We start from the raw sequence: 20497 nt of genomic DNA, 5'->3' as shown, positions 1-20497 counted from the left end.
ACGGCACGTTGGCAGAAAATGCTGTTTACTTTCAGATGACCCGTTTGCAGGAGCTCTCATGTTAAACAATGTGGCTCTTGATGTTTCATAGGCGAGGACGGACTCCTAAATAGAAGTGGAGTGGCCTGCTAAGGTCTATCCAATCACAAAAGCTACAATCCCTTGAGGGCAGTCATGTGCCCATTGCAGGAAGGAAAGGACCTCCTTTGGGGGGGGCGTAACTGCCCCAGTTGCTGTTCACCCACCGCAGGACCCATAGCGGCATAAACACCATACATTTAAAGCACATGCAGAGAGAGAGAGTGAGAGAGCTTGAAGAATCCTGGAAACTGTAGCTTCCCCCTACAGAGCTACAATTCCCTGTAGTTTGTTAAGGGTTGCAAATGTGATCTGTGCAAGAGGCACATTCGCAACCTGCAGCGTTCGCAACCTGCAGCGCCGCGTCTGCGCATGCGCGGGTTGCGAACCAGCGCTTCTGCGCATGCGCAACCGCCAAAATCTGGAAGTAACCCGTTCCAGTACTTCTGGCTTTCGGCACATCCATAACCCAAAAAAACGCAACCTGAAGCATCTGTAACCCGAGGTATGACTGTACTTTAAATCCACAGTATGTAGGCAGCCCGTGTCAACACAAATGCAGTGCCAAGATTCACTTTGAACAAGATTATATGCCAGACATGTAAAAGGTGATTCATAAATTGACGAATAAACAATTTCTCATTTTGCTTCTCATTTTGAGAAAAAGGCAACATTGACCCAGGCCAGGCCGTACTGCTCAAAGGGTGGGCTCCTAGTCCTCGCAATATATAGATGCTGGCTTATACCAAGTTGGGCCACTAGCCCATTTATCTCAGTACTGTACTGGCAGTTCTGGCGGGCAGCTCACCTCCAGGGTCTCAGATGCCAGGGGTTGAATTTAGGACCTTTTAAATGCAAGCGTGTGCTCTTCAGCAATGCTCAGCCCCCACCTAGCCTTCTTAGGGTTTTATAGTGCCTAATATTTGCTGTGCATCTTCTTCTGAAGTGGCCTTCTTGTTTCTGCTCATTATAAAGTACAAATTAAGCTGAGGAAAAAATCGGCATCCGAAAGCACGGTCTTCTTTCCTCCCTGAAGTAAAACAAAAACGCTCTTACTTAAGGGAAGTAATAGTGCCACTGTATTCTGCTCTGGTCAGACCTCACCTGGAGTACAGTTCTGGGCACCACAGTTCAAGAAGGACACTGACAAACTGGAACGTGTCCAGAGGAGGGCAACCAAAATGGTCAAAGGCCTGGAAACGATGCCTTATGAGGAACGGCTAAGGGAGCTGGGCATGTTTAGCCTGGAGAAGAGGAGGTTAAGGGGTGATATGATAGCCATGTTCAAATATATAAAAGGATGTCACATAGAGGAGGGAGAAAGGTTGTTTTCTGCTGCTCCAGAGAAGCGGACACGGAGCAATGGATCCAAACTACAAGAAAGAAGATTCCACCTAAACATTAGGAAGAACTTCCTGACAGTAAGAGCTGTTTGACAGTGGAATTTGCTGCCAAGGAGTGTGGTGGAGTCTCCTTCTTTGGAGGTCTTTAAGCAGAGGCTTGACAACCATATGTCAGGAGTGCTCTGATGGTGTTTCCTGCTTTGCAGGGGGTTGGACTTGATGGCCCTTGTGCTCTCTTCCAACTCTATGATTCTATGATTATATCCAGGTGTGAAGGTGGCGGTGGTTTTCCGAGGGCTGCTTTCAGATAAGATGCCACCATTCTATGCATTTGTGATTTAAAGAGCATTTGCTACCTCTTTGGACTTGGATAGAAGTTTCAGGATCTATAACTGCACTTGGCCTGAAACAGGGGTCAGCAAACGTTTTCAATAGGGGGCCAGTCCACTGTCCCTCAGACCTTGGAGGGGGCTGGACTATATGGGGGGGGGGGAATGAATGAATTCCTATGCCCCACAAATAACCCAGAGATGCATTTTAAATAAAAGGACACATTCTACTCATGTAAAAACACACTGATTTCTGGATCGTCCGTGGGCCAGTTTTAGAAGGTGATTGGGCCAGATCCAGCCCCCAGACCTTAGTTTGCCTACCCATGGCCTGAAACCACAAGGGGAAGGGAACTACCCCTAAACAGTGCATCTTAGCATCAACTGCCCTCTTACCTCACAGTATTATGATTTCAGGATTCAGAAAACCAGATTAGAATCAGATGTGGTTGTTCGGCTTCTGATTGCAAAAAAGACCCCAGCGAGCAACTGAGTCCATTGCTCAACTGCTCTTGCTTAAGGATCCCAACCACATTATCTATTTAATGCAGTATCGTACATTTATAAACAATCATTGCTTCCTCCCCGAAGAATCCTAGAAACGGGTTTGTTAAGGGCGCTGGGAGTTGTTTGGAGAGCCCTATTTCTCGCACAATTTTCAGAATTCAGAATTAAACCACTCTGGAAGGCCTCACTGAGGTCACATCCATACCATACATTTAGAGTGCATTTATTAAACAGTCATGGCTTCCACTGCAAAAATCCTGGTAACTGTGGCGGCGGCAATGAGACTATCATCCTTCTCCTTAATCTTGGGTCACATCTACAGCAAACATTTAAAGAACATGACTTCACCCAGAGTATTGAACTGTAGTTTGTTAAGTGTTTTTGGGTTGTAGCTCTATTAGGTGTCATCTACGGAGCCTAGGGCTTGCCGATCAGATGGTTGGCAGTTCGAATCCCCGTGACGGGGTGAGCTCCCATTGCTCGGTCCCTGCTCCTGCCAACCTGAACTGCTGTTCAAAAGCACGCCAAAGTGCAAGTAGATAAATAGCTACCACTCCGGCGGGAAGGTAAACGGCGTTTCTGTGCGCTGCTCTGGTTTGCCAGAAGCGGCTTAGTCATGCTGGCCACATGACCCGGAAGCTGTACACCGGCTCCCTTGGCCTATACAGCGAGATGAGCGCCGCAACCCCAGAGTTGTCCGCGACTAGACCTAACGGTCAGGGGTCCCTTTACCTTTACAGGTCTCAGGATTCTTTAGGGTGAAGTTGTGTGCTTTGATTGTATGGTGTGCAAACATTGCGAGTGAAACAAACACAGCAGTTCCAAATGCCTGGTGTGGAAGTACCCTTGCTCTCCTCAAAGGTACGGAATAGCATGATTTGTACTTTAGAATGCCCCAGTATACAGCAGAAGACATCTCAGCAATACAGAAGGAATTCATTAAACACGAGTCCGACTGGTGCTAATTCTTATGTAAGCAGACTTTTACTGCAGGGGGTTGCATTACTAATGAACTGGCCCTTTACTGGAAGCAGGGAATGATTTCACTTTCCAAATCATTCATAGCAATCCAAAACTTTCTCGTTTGTTGTCATTTCACATAGATGATGAATTGGCCAACATTGTTTAAATGGAAGCTCTTGTTTCGTTGGATAATCAGTAAGAATGTATATTTTATTGTATTTATCGACATCATCTGTGCTCTATAATAAATGTTTCCTGTCATCTGCACTGACCTTCTCCCCCTGCCCACTGGCACCCTCCAGATATTTTGGACAATGGCCATCATACCCAATCATTAGCCATGCTGGCTCGGATGGTGGAAGTTTCACTTTAAAACATCTGGACAGCACCAGATTGGAGAACGGTGGTCAAAAAATATATTTGTGAAAAGTGCAATTTGAGTAAGAGGCAGGGATAGAGTGGGGGGGGGGAGAGAAACTGTCTTCCAACTCTGGGGTTGCCTTTCTGTAGGATATGAAGTGCGGCTGTGGATTTGCTAGCCTGCAAAAGTGCTATGTAGTTTGCTTCCACCAACACTTGACTTGCTTATTTAACAATAAAACCCCCAAGTACTGCAGAAAGGCCTTAAGTCTCCAGTAATCTCTCCTCCAAAATGAAACCAAACCTAACAGAGGTTGTGGGAGAGCTTAGTGCAATGGTCAGCAACCTTTTTCAGCCATGGGCTGGTCCACTGTCCCTCAGACCATGTGGTGGGCCGGACTATATTTTGAGGGGAGAAATGAACGAAATCCTATGCCACACAAATAACCCAGAGATGCATTTTAAATAAAAGCTCACATTCTACTCATGGTAAAAACACCAGGCAGGCCCCACAAATAACCCAGAGATGCATTTATTTTTTTTTAAAGGAAACATTCTACTCATGTAAAAACATGCTGATTCCCGGACCATCCGCGGACCGGTTTTAGAAGGCGATTGGGCCGCATCCGGTCCACGGACCTTAGGTTGCCTACCCCTGGCTTAGTGGGTAGAGCATGAGATTGTTAGTATTCACAAAGAATAAAGGGTACTGGGGATAGAGTATGGCAGTTGGCAGTTGGTTGGTTATTCTGTTAGTTTATTCTTTGACTGGAAGCATGGTGACTTAAGCAGACGCTGTCCGGAGGAGTTTGTGAGGACAAGCAAGCTATGGATTAATAACTCGGGCACTGCTATGAAGGAGCTTTGAAAACAAAAAGGATTAAACCCTCTCTTGGGCTCAAAAGAGAGAAACGCATTGTATTCACACACACACACACGAATAATACTTGTTAAAAGACATCTGAAGGCAGCCCTTCAGGGACGTTTCTAGTGTATGATGTTGTATTGTGTTTTTACTATAGTGGTACCTCAGGTTAAGAACTTAATTCGTTCTGGAGGTCCGTTCTTAACCTGAAACTGTTCTTAACATGAAGCACCACTTTAGCTAATGGGGCCTCCCGCTGCTGCCGCGCCGCCAGAGCACAATTTCTGTTCTCATCCTGAAGCAAAGTTCTTAACCCGAGGTACTATTTCTGGGTTAGCGAGGTCTGTAACCTGAAGCGTATGTAACCTGAAGCGTATGTAGCCCGAGGTACCACTGTATTTCTTTTGTTGGAAGCTGCCAACAAGAGTGGCTGGGCAACCCTGTCAGATGGGTGGTATATAAATAATATATTATTAGTATTGTCATCGTTGTCATCAACTTTTGCCAACCTGACAAGTAAAGATATATCTTCAAGTCCTGTGTAAGGTGTCCAATTTATCACAAATAGCTAGCACCAATGCCAATAGGGATTTTGGCAAATCACGGAGCAAACAGAAGAAAACAAGGGACAAATGGAAGTGTAGCTTTGCCCTCACCCCAAAACAGTGCCAGCCCTACCATTCCACAAGATGAATATTTTTGCTGTGTGCCTTTGAGCCCGTCAGTGCAACGCTTCTGGTGACGGGACCAACAACTCTTCTTGTATTGAACTTGCTGACCCTGGATTCTCCATACAGTCCTGCTGCATCTGTTGCGTAACTGTGAACACAAAACTCCCGTTTCCCCTATAATTTCTGCAACATCTGATGAAAGGTTTCACATGTAGCAGCTTCAGAAGCGAAGCCTCGCAAGTGGGCCACTGCTAGGGAGCTCATTCCTAAAGAGCTCCACAACCGCCAGAAACCTCGCTCAAGGTCATGGGGAAATCTGTAATTTCTGTGCCACTTCTACCGCAATAAGAAACTTGAAGGAGGGGGTGAAACTGCAACTTTGTTTTGAAAGAGGGGAGTAAAAGTTACATTAAAAAGTGTGCTAAGAACTAGCATTGGTTTTGAATGCAATAAATCGCCCTTTGTCTAAACATCTCACAAACAGTGTTGATGCAGATTGCTTGCCACTCTGCACTTCTGCGTAATCTTCTGCTGATTTCCCCCCTTTATTGTGAAACAAAAAAAAAATAACATAACAAAAGCAAATACCTTCAACAAAGATTAATCACAGTACAACTGTGACAACCTAAAATTCCTTTCAATTCTTCACATAGTCCTTGTTCTTAAAAGATCTAATGTAAAAGAAATACATACAATCTTGACTCCCCTCCACCTATGTGTGACTTCAATCTTTCGTTTTTATTTTGGTTGTTGTATTCTCAGCCTTAATTTTCCTTTATGTCTCTTGTATCCATTTCTTCCTTCTCTTAGCCCTGCAAGCACCACTCATTGCATATCAATATGTTTACCCCAGAACAATGCTTTTTCATATACTCTTTTACACAATCCCATTCTTTTATTAATTTATGATCTAATGGTCCTCCTAGTACTGCCGTTAATCTTGCCAAAGCTATATATTCACAAAGTTTAATTTGCCATTCTCTTCTTGATGGTTTAGTTGGTCTATTAAAACAAGTCTCTTCGTAAGGAGAACCTGGTGGCCCTTCCTTAGCACAGCCTAGGGTTTCCTAAACTTGGATCTCCAGCTGTTTTTGGACTACAGTTCCCATCATCCCTGACCACTAGTCCTGCTAGCTGGGGATGATGGGAGTTGTAGTCCAACAACAGCTGGAAACCCTGGCATAGACCTTGGTTGGAAAACCTGCAGCCCTCCAAGGTGCTGATGGACTCCAGCTTCCATCAACCCCCAGCCCCACCCACCATGGCCAGTGATAGAGGATGATGGGAGTTGTCATTGAAGGGCTTCACATTCATTAGGCCTAACACAGACACAGCAATCCCCTATCCAAAGCTTCCTTTCTTTCTGGGACACGCAGACTCTCTGGAAGAACCTGAATGACTCTCGGAGGCTTATCTACAAGTGTGCATTGGTTTTTTACTATGGCATGATCTGAAGGCATGTGAGGCTACCATGGCTACCATGGACCACATCTGGACTTGTCCAGTGCTTGGATGTGCAAGAAGATCAACTAAAGCCCCAGGTACACAAAATCAGGTTCCATGGTGGGATATAAATAAACACCTGTTACGTTCACCCCTCACCTGTATCTAAGAATCCTAGAATCTCTAACTTGGTAAAGGTGCTAAGAGCTCTATTAAAAAATCCCTAACTTCTCATCCACATCCAAAATGTAGTTCCCATTAAAGAGGGGCTGACTATTAAACAAAATTTCAAAGGATGGCTGTGTTTCAGTTCATATGTAATTTCAGAAACTAAGAATTGGATAGGTTTACCTTCACGGCACAAACTGAACTGAATTCCCCTCGCCCTAAAGCAGAAGGATCACTCTTTCCAAACATCACAATCACCATGACTCAGTTTATCTTTGTGTTATATATGTGGGGTTTGTTTTTCCCCCAATTACTGCAAAGCTTAGAAGAGGGAGATGTATGCATGCCTCTTGCTGGCTAGAACAATACTTTTTGTTTTCCCCCAGAAAGAAAAATAACTGAAACATTGTTGGCAAAAACAATAGATAATGTTTCCTTATTTGGTTTTTAAAATAATTTGTAACAGAGAATCTACTCAATTGTATTTCATATCCCAAAGAAGAGATGGTGAACACATGGAAGTAACTAAGAGACAAGCTGTGTGGTTTTTATTGTATCCCAGCAAGTCCCCAGAATTTACATCCAAGGACACCAGAGCTTCTTATAACTGCATACTGCCAAGATGAAGAATGGCAGGGTGCCTGCAGATGTTATTCTATTAAATAAAAAGAAACAAAAGTGACACCTTTTCGGTCCTCATTTAAGAGCTGAGCCATTTGGTCACTGAAACAATTGATTTTAATGTTGTGTACAAACCATACATTTAAAGAACATTGTCACCTCCAAATAATCATGGGAACTGCAGTTTGCTAATCACAGAGCTACAGTTCTCAATAAACTACAGTTCCCAGTATTCTTTTTTGGGGGGGTTGGGGTTGGGGAGGTGCTGTAAATGTCCACAGCCCAAGATTTGCTGCCCAGTTAAGCAGGCACACACACACACACACACACACACACATATGCAAAACAAAACAAATGGAACTGTTTCTTTACATAATTGACCTGGGATTCTACCATTGGCTGGTTTTGGGAACCAAATGGGTTTGTTTTTAAAGACACACAACAGAGCAGTTGCGGCATATCAAACCTGTCTATTGTCATAGGAGGAACTGAGAAATTGAAAGAGAATCTAGAACAGTATATCAATAGGGTGCAAGAATAATTAAAGAGACTGTACTGTTTCATAGAATTGTAGAGTTGGAAGGGACTCCAACCCCCTGCAATGCAGGTTTCTCAACTAAAGCATCCATGCCAGATGGCCATCCAACCTCTACTTTAAAACCTCCAAGGAAGGAGAATCCACAACCTCCAAAGAGAGACCATTCCACTGTTGAACAGCTCTTGCTGTCATAAAGTTCTTCTTGATGTTGGGTAAGAACCTCCTTTCTTCTAACTTGAAGCCACTGCCATGAGTCCTACCTTCCAGAGCAGGAGAAAACAAGCTTCATCCATCTTCCATGTGACAGCCCTAAAGATATCTGAAGTTGGCTCTCCTATCTCCTCTCAATCTCCTCTTTTCCAAGCTAAACATATGCAGCTCCTTCAACCTTTTTTATTTCACAAATTAAAAAAACCAAAGCATTTTAAAAACTTCAGTTTTCCTGGGGAAAATTCCGAAATCTCTCACCCGATTCTGCCCCCAAACAGATGGCTGTTTCTTGGCACAAGTGAGCCTTCCCCAAGCTGGTGTCCTCCAGATGTTTTAGACTACAACTTCCATCAGCCCCAGCCAGCAGAGTTATGGAACGGGTCGGGGAACGCTGGCGTAAACAAACACGTGTCGCTTTCCTCCACATCAGCAGATAGCGTTCCAAGCCCATCTGCACCAGGCATTCAAAGCACCACTTTAACAGTGATGGCTTTCCCCAAAGGACCTTGGAAACTCTAGCTTGCTAAGAGTCCTTAGAGTTCTTAAAGGTAAAGGGACCCCTGACCATTAGGTCCAGTCTCGGACGACTCTGGGGTTGCGGCACTCATCTTGCTTTATTGGCCAAGGGAGCCGGCATACAGCTTCCGGGTCATGTGGCCAGCATGACTAAGCCGCTTCTGGCAAACCAGAGCAGCACATGGAAATGCCGTTTACCTTCCCACCGGAGTGGTACCTATTTATCTACTTGCACTTTGACATGTTTTCGAACTGCTAGGTTGGCAGGAGCTGGGACTGAGCAACGGGAGCTCACCCCATCGGGGGGATTTGAACTGCCGACCTTCTGATCGGCAAGCCTTAGGCTCTGTGGTTTAGACCACAGCGCCACCCGCATCCCATTGCTTAGAGGACCCCTATTCTTAGGAGACCCCTATTCTCTTCCTTGGGGAGCTCTAGGAATAGTGGTTTCTGTAAGGGAAATATACAGATACCACACAACACTTAGGGTCCAAAAAAGGTTTTCTAGTAGGAGTTTTTACTTAAGCCTTTTTGCAGCATGGGGATGATTCTGGAGGGGGGAGGTGATAGCATCTAGAGATGCTGAGGGCTGGATGGGGAGGCAGCATGGGCTGCATACAACCTGTGGGCTACTGGTTCCCTGCTCCCCCGGCTCTAAACAGTGCCCCCACTAACCACAACCCCCTAACGGAGGCCAGCTCCCACCAGGCATGCAATGGAGAGCACAGACACCTTTGTTGGTAAGTCCTGAACACTCCTATTGGCACCAAACTCTCACGGCTCGCTCTTCCTTCCAGGATCAAAGCCAGTGGACAAAGCAGAAAGAAAGAAAAACCATCTGGCGGCAACAGCTTGAATATTTCTGCTTCTCTTGGATAAACAAGCATTATCTTCATGATGTCATTACTTCCACCAGCGTAGACATCAGAGGAGTTTGGGCTGGGGCACGCAGGATGGCAAAAGAACCTGGGTGATGTCATCCTCTCTCAATTCCTCATTCAGCTGGTTCGCGATCACATGCACTTGCAGCTGTTAGCCATTGTGCTTCACACAATCCTCATGTTTCTCCTGCCCTGCTCCAGCAACTAGGCAGACATCCAATGCTAACAGGCCAAAAGATGCCCCAGAAAGGCAGCATCATGCAACCCACAAGCAAGGCTTATGGCAGAACCAGTTCCGGCGCAGGGCTGCCACTATTTCCTCCTGTGCGTTTCAAAAAGGTGCAAGTCAGATGAGGACGTTAGCGGAAACAGGGAGGCGTAGCATGAAAGTTCAGTAGTGATGAAGTAGGCTTGCCATACGCCCGGAATTTCCCCAGTTCAAATGGCAAAATTAGTGCAAGAACAGAACAGAATGGGGAGGAAGCTGGTGACCCAATTACACACGATGCTGTCAGAACCCATTCTACGCTTCACTTCCTGTTCAATAAAAGCCACCTTCCACTGGTTAGCACAGCCTTCCCAAATCATGACACCCTCTAGATCAGCCTTTCTCAACCTGTGGGTCCCCAGATGTTGTTGAACTACAACTCCCATCACCCCTAGCTAGCAAGGCCAGAGCTCAGGGATGATGGGAGTCCAACAACATCTGGGGACCCACAGGTTGAGAACCGCTGCTCTAGATGTTGTAAATTACAATCCCCATCATCCCTAAGCGTTGGCCATGCTGGCTGAGGCTGATAGGAGCTGCAGTTCAACAACATCTAGAAGGCAACAAGCTGGAGAGGCTGGTATAGCAGATATCTTCATGATGCTGCAGCAGCAGGAGGAGAAGTAGGTTCACCACACAACCTAACACCAGCGCAGAACATCTGCATCTTGACCATAAGAGAGATCGGGAGATTCCTCCTGTTCTATTCCTTTGTTGCTCAGGTGTTCACATAAATAGAAAGGGGGGAAGCAGGTGAAGAACGCCTCTGAGCCTACTCCAGATGTGCATTTACACCAGGGGTAGGCAACCTAAGGCCCATGGGCCACAAGCAGCCCATGGGGGCCGTTTAACCAGCTCATGAGCCACCCCAAACCAAGCCACCCGCTCGGCGGGTCCCCATGTGCTGTGCTAAACCGGTGCAGCGTGGTGCTGGGACTCGCTTCCAGGGTGCCAGAAATCACATCTGTGCATGCTCAGACGGTGAAAATCGTGTCTGCACAGACGCCAGAAATCACATCCGTGCGTGTTCATGTGCGCTCGCGATACGGCCCATGGAGGGATCTCCTCTGGAGCGCACCAGCCCAGGAGAGGTAAACCTTGCCAACCCCTGATTTACACCCATCCACACCCATTATGGTGCTGGAGCAGAGTCTTGAGAGTCCCATGGACTGCACGAAGATCAAACATGTCCATTCTGAAGGCAGTGCTCACTGGAAGGACAGATCCTGAAGCTGAGGCTCCAGTACTTGGGCCACCTCATGAGAAGAGAAGACTCCCTGGAAAAGACCCTGATGCTGGGAAAGATGGAGGGCACAAGGAGAAGGGGACGACAGAGGACGAGATGGTTGGATAGTGTTCTCGAAGCTACCAGCATGAGTTTGACCAAACTGCGGGAGGCAGTGGAAGACAGGAGTGCCTGGCGTGCTCTGGTCCATGGGGTCACGAAGAGTCGGACACAACTAAATGACAACAACAACACCCATCCCCCAGCTGCCCTGTGGGAAATATCCCAGTACTGAAAACATCAAGAGAGACCTGCTGGTGCAAGCCAGAGTCCCAACTAGCCCAGCATCTTGTTCTCTCAGTCAGATGCCCCTGGGCAGAAGCATATCTCGGCTCCCTTGAACCCTCAGCAAGGGCTTTACTGGTCCCTTCAAAGCCAGGAGGGACCATGAACCAGTCTGCTTCTTGATGCCTTTCCTGCTCTGCCACTGCTACCATTGGAGTCAGATCTGCTCTGCCCCACCTTCCTTCCTTCCTCCTCCTCCTTTGGCCCATCTGTCCGAGTGCACAGGTGGATGGGCTCCTAACCCACTCCTAGCTATGCCCTGCTTTTGGGAAGTCTGCAAGCAGGACCTGAGTGCAACTGCACTCTCCTTTCTTGTGACTTCCAGCAACTGGTATTCAGAGGAAGGAGGGCAGAGATGCCAAGCCCAGCTGGACTGGCCCCTGGCACACATGGGGTCCTCTACCACCAGCTGTTTCATGGAGTGGATACAAAACCCCTTTTTATATATGTGGAAACTATTTCTCCCCCCCCCCCCCCCGTGGCTTTAAAGAATGCATTTTGAAGTTACTCAGCCTGCCTTAAAAGGATTGGTATCCTGAAAGGAGAGATATAAATAACTCAGATTAATTCCTCCTTAGTGATGTATGGAAGTGAAACCTGGACCATAAAGAATGCTGATCGCCGAAGAATGGATGCTTTTGAATTATGGTGCTGGAGGAGACTCTTGAGAGTCCCATGGACTGCAAGAAGATCAAATCTATACATTCTGAAGGAAATCAGCCCTGAGTGCTCACTGGAAGGACAGATCCTGAAGCTGAGGCTCCAATACTTTGGCCACCTCATGAGAAGAGAAGACTCCCTGGATGCTGGGAAAGATTGAGGGCACAAGGAGAACGGGACGGCAGAGGACGAGATGGTTGGACAGTGTTCTTGAAGCTACCAACATGAGTTTGACCAAACTGTGGGAGGCAGTGGAAGACAGGAGTGCCGGGCGTGCTCTGGTCCAGGGGGTCACGAAGAGTCGGACACGACTAAATGACTAAACAGCAGCAACAACAACAACAACAACAACAACAACAATTCCTCCTCTTTGAACTCTCCTGCACACCATTCCTCAGGACTACCAGTTTGGGAATTTCAAAACCAGGTCCAAAATTTGGGCATTGGCAGCTTTCAGCTCCTTTGCATCTTTTACAACCCCCTCTACTTTTCCTAAAAATACCCATTCCAATTGGCTACAGCGCTGTACTGTCTCGACTATGTGCAGCTTTCTCAGGCACCTTCTCCTTAGAGATCAACCCTGGAAGTTGAGCCTGGAGCCACCCGTACCTACGCCATCTTGGATGCTGTCCTAATGAACCACAGAGCCGCCTAGGGCTACTTTACTACTGGGCTTTATGGCTGAGAACCATCAGATTCTACCTTATACAAAGTCAGCCCATCAGTCTAGCTCAGGATCAAAAATCCCGGGAGCTGCCAAGAGTGCATGTGCAGCAGCACAACCAGATGCCTTCATTTGCCCCAGCTGCAACAAAACATCTCTCTCCTGTATTGGTCTCGACAGCCACAGCAGGCGCTGTAACCTTCCAACAGTTTGACTTCACTCCTCCTTCAAGGATCCTGAGATTGCATTAAGGATAGCCAAATTCTGTGCGATTGCAGTAAAACTTAGGCAACAAGCTGTGCTATCATAATGATTAAGGCCTTAAATGATAATTTTAGGTTATATGTTAGTGACTAAGTTTTAATTTATATATATATATTAACTGTTGCTATATCTGTATTGTCCCTGTTATACCTAATTGCAAATTCAAATGTATCCCTATCGTGTTTTATGACTTCCTTGATACTGTATGTGGGCTGGAACTGGTCTGTGACTGAAATAATAAAATTCATTCATTCACTCCTCCTTTGCCTACTGAAACAGGATAGCTCAGCTGGTTGGAGCCAAGGTTGCAGGTCTGATCCCCATATGGAACGCCAGCATATTCCTGCATTGCTGGGGGTTGGACTAGATGATCGCCAGGATACCTTCCAGCTCTAGAATTCGATGGTTCTAGGAAAAAGATGAATGCCAACTGCTTCTCTTCGGCCTACTGTCACTGGGTGGTTAAAGCATTGCTCTCTTTAGCATGGGAGGCTTTTGGTTCTGGCCTCCTTTCAGTCTAGAACACCAAGGCTCCATATGCCCCAATCTGCCACATCATCCCCCTTTAAACAGTCATGGCTTCCCTAAAGATTCCTGGGATCTGTAGTTTGTCAAGAGTAAAGACAAAGGTAAAAGGACCCCTGACCATTAGGTCCAGTCACGGACAACTCTGGGGTTGCGGCGCTCATCTCGCTTTATTGGCCAAGGGAACCGGCGTACAGCTTCCAGGTCATGTGGCCAGCATGACTAAGCTGCTTCTGGCAAACCAGAGCAGCGCATGGAAACGCTGTTTACCTTCCTGCCTGAGTGGTACCTATTTATCTACTTGAACTTTGACGTGCTTTCGAACTGCTAGGATGTCAGGAGCGTTTGTCAAGAGTGTTGAGATTTATTAGGAGATCCAGATTCCCCTTCCAGAGCTACAATTCCCAGAGTTCTCTGGGAAGAGAATAGTGGTCTCCTAACAACTCACCTTAACAATGAATCCGAGTATTAACTGGGGGGAACACAGCTGTTTAAAGTGGCATGGTACTGTTTTAAATGTATAGTGCGGATGGTCCTTAGTTACAGGATTCTCTGAAGCTTGCCTTTACATCAAGGAGGCTACCTCAAGGCTACCCAGCTGTGTGACCACTGGTGTTGTGGTCAGCTTTGAAGTACAGTATAGGCAATTTTTTGTGACAGCCCCCATAGCTACAACCCTCCACAGAGAGTCCAAGAAATGCAGCTGTGTTGATCCATTGCATAGCCACTCACATCAAAGAACAGCAACACATAGCATAGTACCCAATTTATTAGGATAAGCTGACAGTCCTGGAATAGTATAAAATTCGTTGCGCTGTGCAACAGCACAGGATTGTTGGACAGGTTGTGAGAAGAGAGGGACTTTTTTCCACTTGGTGGAATGTCCCCTGGTTTCATCATTTTGCTCTGATTTCTATCAGGAAATATAATCAAACCAAGTCTCTCCTTTGCTGAACATGTGGGATGATCAAATGCAAGTTTCTCCTTCTAAAGAACTTCGGCAGGGTGTTGGCTGCAGCCAGGGTTTCCATAGCTCAACAATGGAAAACGCTACAAAATGTGCACCTTTCTTTATGGTTCAAAAACTTGTGGGGTTTGGCTAATGCAGAAAAAAAGCCCCAAACCATAAGCTGCAGGTCTGAAGAGGGATGGAAATCCCAGAATGTTTATATGACTTTATTTCCTGTTTTGCATTCAGATGCACAACACTCGCTATCTGTACCATCTTAGGAAATATGGCTTTTTTGAGTTATTCTTGTGTGTACCTATGGTACTAGATGTCCTGCGCTTCTAATGTAATTTAATTTTCCAGTAATTTAATTTTCCAGTATGGTTTATTTGTATTTGTTGCTATATGTCAATAAATAAACATGGTTGCACTATGTCGACAGATTTTTAATGGTGCAAACCCAAATTTCCTCTATGCACTCCTGCAAAATAGTGACAGTTTGGAGGCAGAATTGTTGTGCTATTTAAGGATGCTTGTAAGTCCCCCTAGTGTCAAAACGACACCTGTGCACTTCACCTGTGCATTCCCCTCCAAGCTCACCTACCTACAGATGACTTAATAGGCAGGTAGGTTAAGAAACCTCTCCCCTACTCTCCAAGATACACATTGGTGGAACCAGCCATATGCTCAAGTGCCGTGATGTCACCCAGTTAATATCACCCCCTTTTCGCTTTTCGGGGATAAGTTAACCGATGATCTCATGCATAGCTATGAGGTGGCTCAGCCTTGCCATTTGGGTGGGTTGACCTTTAAATTTTTTTAAAAAAAAAAATGTGTGGGTTTTGCTTATAAAACAAGTATGGTCAAAGGACTAAGTAATTTGCTCACCTGGTGAGGGACACCCTGGGTAAATGAGCGCAGCTATCCATTTGCAATGAGTAAGCTGTGTTATATTCCACTTGGCCAAGCCAAGAAAAGAATATATCTTCTTTTGAAGTAAATCGTTGCTTCTTCTTTTTTGCACTTTATAACAATTGTCAGCTTCAGATTGTTCCTACGGCCTTGTCACCTCCCAGTTTCCCCCTTTTTTGGATTATTGCTCATTGCTTTTATTAAAGTTTTCTGCATGTTCCAGTGTTTTGTATTGTAAAGAACAATCCTACCTGTCGTTTTACTTGGTTGCATGGTGCTGAAACAGAACTAACCTTTGTTTGAATTCTACATTGTTATGTTGTTCTGAGATTTTTAGGGGTGTGCTGGGAGGCTGGGCTAGTTCGGCGTTAGAAGCACACTTGAACTGGAGAAAGTGGGGAGCCTAACCAGGCCAAAAGCACCCACACAACCACTTGACACCCCCCCCCCTTTTTTCTTCACACACTGCTGCTTCCCTCTGAGTTACTAAGCTGGGTCCATATTTTCTCCTATGCCCATGTGCTTGTAATGCGCTTTCCTCCTTGCCCATGTGGCTCCCACCCCTCTCTCCCTTCCATGCGAGTGGATGTATTTGAACCACAGTGGGACTTGCACTGCTGTCAGAGATGCCTGTAGTTGTTCGACTTCGTGTGCACTGTACCTTTAGAACACATTCAAATCATATTCTGTTCCTCAAAGAACTCTGGCTACTGTAGTTTACCTGTTGCACAGCTACAGTACCCAGCAACCCTTAAACTACAGTGCCCAGAGTTCTTTGAAGGAAATAAAAAAGGTAAAGGAACCCCTGACCATTAGGTCCAGTCATGACCGACTCTGGGGTTGCGGCTCTCATCTTGCTTAATTGGCCAAGGGAGCCGGCGTACAGCTTCCTGGTCATGTGGCCAGCATGACTAAGCCGCTTCTGGCGAACCAGAGCAGCGCACAGAAACACCGTTTACCTTCCCACCGGAGTGGTACCTATTTATCTACTTGTACTTTGACGTGCTTTCGAATTGCTAGGTTGGCAGGAGCTGGGACTGAGCAATGGGAGCTCACCCTGTCGTGGGGATTCGAACCGCCGACCTTCTGATCGGCAGGTCCTAGGCTCCGTGGTTTAACCCACAGCGCCACCCGCGTCCCTTGAAGGAAATAAGGTGATTCAAATGCTTTGAAGTTAAAATGTGTATAGAGCCTATGCTGGGGTATCTCAGTGGGCGCAATGTAGGCTCTTAGCTCAGTGGTAAAGCACCTGCTTTGCATGCAGAAGGTCCCAGGTTCAATCCCCAGTCATCTTCAGGTACGAGAGAGAAGGCCGCATGCCTGAAACCTTGGAGGGCCACTGCCAATGAGTGTAAACAATGCTGAGCTAGAGAGAACCAGCGGTCTTACTCAGATTAAGGCAGTTTCCTACATTCGTCTTCCTGGCAGCATACTTGTGGACCAGTGTTTCTCAAACATGGATCCCCAGCAGGGCCAGCGGTCCAGGATGATGGGAGTTGTAGTCCAACAACAGCTGGGGGGACCCAAGTTTGAGAAACACTACATGGACTGTGTGGGAGAGGTATGGATGAAACAGGAACTCCAACATCTCCACAGATTTCCTGCCCTCACCTTGTACAGTGGTACCTCAGGTTAAGTACTTAATTCGTTCCAGAGGTCCATACTTAACCTGAAACTATTCTTAACCTGAAGCACCACTTTAGCTAATGGGGCCTCCTGCTGCTGCCGTGCCGCCAGAGCACAATTTCTGTTCTCATCCTGAAGCAAAGTTCTTAACCTGAAGCAATATTTCTGGGTTAACGGAGTCTGTAACCTGAAGCGTATGTAGCCCAAGGTACCACTGTATTGACCAGTGCTTCCAAGCACCCTCAGCAAGTGCTATTGTGATCAGTGGATGGAAACACACAGTTGCCCTTTTCAGCACACACTGGAAACTGTGGCTATTGCGCTTTCACATAGCTGCTAGAGCAGCACAGGAAGCAGAAATTCTTGCTAGCCCAAGCTCTGGTATAATAGCAGTCTTCCGAGCTGAAAGGCTGCATGCCGTTTTGGGAACAAGTCCCACTGAATTCCTAAAAAAATAAACATGCGAAGAATCACTCTTACTGTACGATTCCTTTATGAGAGTAATAAATATTTTAAAGGCCCAGTTCCACTAAGAACTAAGTTAGACTTGCTGAAACTAATCTACCTAATGTAGATGTGCCTGTTAATTTTAACGGGTCTACTCTGAGTATAATTTCTGTTTTGTGCTCAGGTTTTCCTTCTCTCCCATGCCATGTGGTTATATCTGGTAGCAAAAAGTCATTACAAATTAGGCCACTTATTATTTAGCTGCTGAGGAAAGAAATAATCAGGTAAAGTCTTCACACCCACACCACACCCCCAAAAATCCATCCAGTAAAAAACATACAGCACCCCTAGAGTTGGGAGTTTCAAAAAAAATTACTCTTTGCGGGTCAAACTCATGTTTATTGTGAAACACAATCTACTTCTGAGGGTAACTAGGAGTTTCCTGGATATGATTCATAGCTTTTAACCGAAGTGCTGCATTGCATCTTTCAGGACAAGGGACAAGAGAACAACGGAAAAGGCATTATTTAAGAACTGGGTAGCAGAGCAAACCAGTCCCTTAGCAAGAAGCAATTTGGAGTTCCCCTTCGTAAGGAATTTTCCTATGATGGAAAATAACAAGGGAGTAGTAGACACGATGTCAGCACAGCTTACCAGTGAGGTACCCACCCAGACAGGGGCAGCTCCTGGATGTTGTGCTGCTGGAGGCAAAATGCCTTGCTGCTGCCTCTTGCCCCCTCCTCCATCGCCACAAGCTTGCCCTGCCAAAGCCATGCCACCGCTGCCACCGCCCACAGCAAAGGAGGAGGCGGCAGCAGTGAGCAGTGTGCTCCTCAGGCCCAATCTGCCCCCTGAGGCAACTGCCTCAACTCGCCTCATGGGTGGGCCGGCGCTATACCCAGTGACGGGCTACGAAAATGGGTGGTTAAGAACTCTGCAGGGACTTCAATGAGATGGCAAAGCCGACATGTTTAAATCAGAGAAAAGTCACAGTTAACATTTGGAAACCTCTCATAGACTTTTTGCGTGGAAAAAAATGGAAATAATGATATCTGGATTTGAGGAGTGGAGATCATGTTTGTTTATAGGAAGTGCCTTTGTTGAGTGTTGCAATGGATTGGATGAAGTGATTTTATTTTTAAAAAATAGTGGACACATAAAGAATCAGAAGTTCTTTGTTTCTTGAATCTTATTTTTCTATCTTGATCTTTTAACCTCTTTTCTACACTTTTTAAAAATTTCTTTCTTTTTCTATTTCCCATCACTGGCTTTATCAGCTTCTCAGGTTTTGCTGATAAATCGCTTTTGAAGCTATCCTTGGCCTTCTCCTGTAATGAAAGGAGGGGACGCACATCACCACTGCTAATTACTTAAGCAGTGTGTTGGTGAGAAACCATAATTTAAGGACAGAAGCAAATGTTGACAGTTTGATTGCTATGAAATGCAGGAATCATTATTCTAAACTTTTTTCACATAGGTACCCACGTAGGGAGAATCTGAGAAGCACAATATTATGGTAGGATTGGGTCTCGTTTTTACAAAGTTAGCCAGCCCAAGATATCATCTCCATAAAAGATCTCATTAGGAAATACATAAAATGATCTGTAAGGTATTTTATCACCATGCTGCTCTAAACAGCAGTTCCTATTTTGTAAGCACCAGGAAAGAGGCTTAACTGCTGTTTGAAGGTATTATAGCTTTGGGAAGGAAGTCCACACACATTTCTCTGATAAAATAAGCTTAACTGCAAGGGATCACCGACCCAGCGCTTGCGCAAATTAAACCCTCCAACATCAGACATAGCAGATATTGGCCGACCACCTTTAAAGCAATTTTACTCCAGAACAATGTCTCCAAATTCTTTGTGCTCTGCAAGAAAGTTGTTTCGAAGCCAGTGATATAAATCTAAAAGTCACAATCAACTCGGGAAAGATTAATTTCTCTCCAATAGTTTGGACTCCGTCCCTAATAAGCCTACTTAGGCTTGCGACATTCACTGTACCCAATGTGGAATGCTTTTCTGACTACTGCTCTTAATACTATGCTGCAATTAGATGTGGCTTGCCTTAAATTCTCCACATATTCGTGATGCAATAAGCAATCCCCACAATTGTAAATGCTTCCTGCCTTGCCTCTTAGCCTAAAGCGATTTCTGCCTATGCAGAGGTCTGCTTGCAAGCCACCTAACATCTCCTCAAAAGTAAATCCCAAAGAAGGGGTGTAATAAGAGAGCAGCTTCAAAGCAGTAAAACAGGCAAGATCCATTTTCCCCCCAGCATCGCATATTCATGGTTTAGCAATTAAACGACAAACAGAACAAGGCAAAAGACATATGTGTGTCTTACCAGTTTGCTTTTCTTATCCATGGGTTGAACAAAAGGCTGATCAGGCCTATTTTCTCTTTCTGGTGGTCTCCAAAAGCTTTCCCTCTCCTCGTGTGAGATGCGGCCACCCTGAGTCTGGCTTGTGTTGTTTTGTCCAGTGTATCGCTTGCGTTTGAGACTGGTCCGGTGCAGATGAACTCAGGGTGCCAGCTGTCCCCGAAGGACAATGGTTCAATGGGAAGATGTCTTTCAAACAAAGGAGCTGCTTCCAGGATTGATTCACTCGCTCTCCCCAGACCCACACCACACACAACCTTTCCCTGAAATGACTCCGTGGAAAAAAGTGTCATCGCTTCCCACCCCCCACAGAGGCCGGCTTTCGAAAGCATAAGCTGGCTAGGCAAGTTTAATGAGTTTGACCACCACCGGCAACAGCGGCAGGAGCAAAATTCAAGGGAGGGTCTCTTATCCAGAGGTAACAATGCATAGCTAGCCGGATTCCACTGGAATAGTTTCACGGGATGACCTTTGGTAGAATTGCTCAAAGCCCTTTTTTTGTGGTAAAATGTCCTCAACTTATCAACAGCCCAGACTGAAAAATGCAAAGACTGCTTTAAAGCAGACCCTCCCTGTAGAGGGAACCAAAAGTACCTGAACAGCACGATCCTATGCGTGTTTACTCAGGCACACACCATACATTTAGAGCATCCCCTCCCTGCAAAAAAAAACCCAACACACTGGAGAACTGTAGCACAGTGAGGGGTAAACTGCAGTTCCCCGCATTTTCGCAGCAGG

At 45.9% G+C, this 20497-nt stretch overlaps 1 protein-coding gene across 2 annotated transcripts in view; it reads right to left on the bottom strand.

Moving 5' to 3' along the window:
• ENPP2 (ectonucleotide pyrophosphatase/phosphodiesterase 2) overlaps positions 1-20202 on the bottom strand; it is an 87963-nt gene extending 67761 nt beyond the window's left edge. The window contains exon 1 of one of the 2 annotated variants that reach the window (XM_083450491.1): positions 19724-20202. In XM_083450491.1, coding sequence (XP_083306617.1) covers positions 19724-19744 — 21 coding nt within the window. In that variant the 5' untranslated portion in view covers positions 19745-20202. The remainder of the gene's footprint in view (positions 1-19723) is intronic. The other variant, XM_083450488.1, reaches the window with a different exon arrangement.
• Positions 20203-20497: the final 295 nt, after the last annotated feature.

The sequence above is a fragment of the Podarcis tiliguerta genome (assembly GCF_965153285.1).
Source record: "Podarcis tiliguerta genome assembly, chromosome: 7".
Taxonomy (NCBI): Eukaryota; Metazoa; Chordata; class Lepidosauria; order Squamata; family Lacertidae; genus Podarcis; species Podarcis tiliguerta.
The sequence above is the reverse complement of the archived record's forward strand: the minus strand, read 5'-3'. Positions and strand labels throughout refer to the sequence as shown.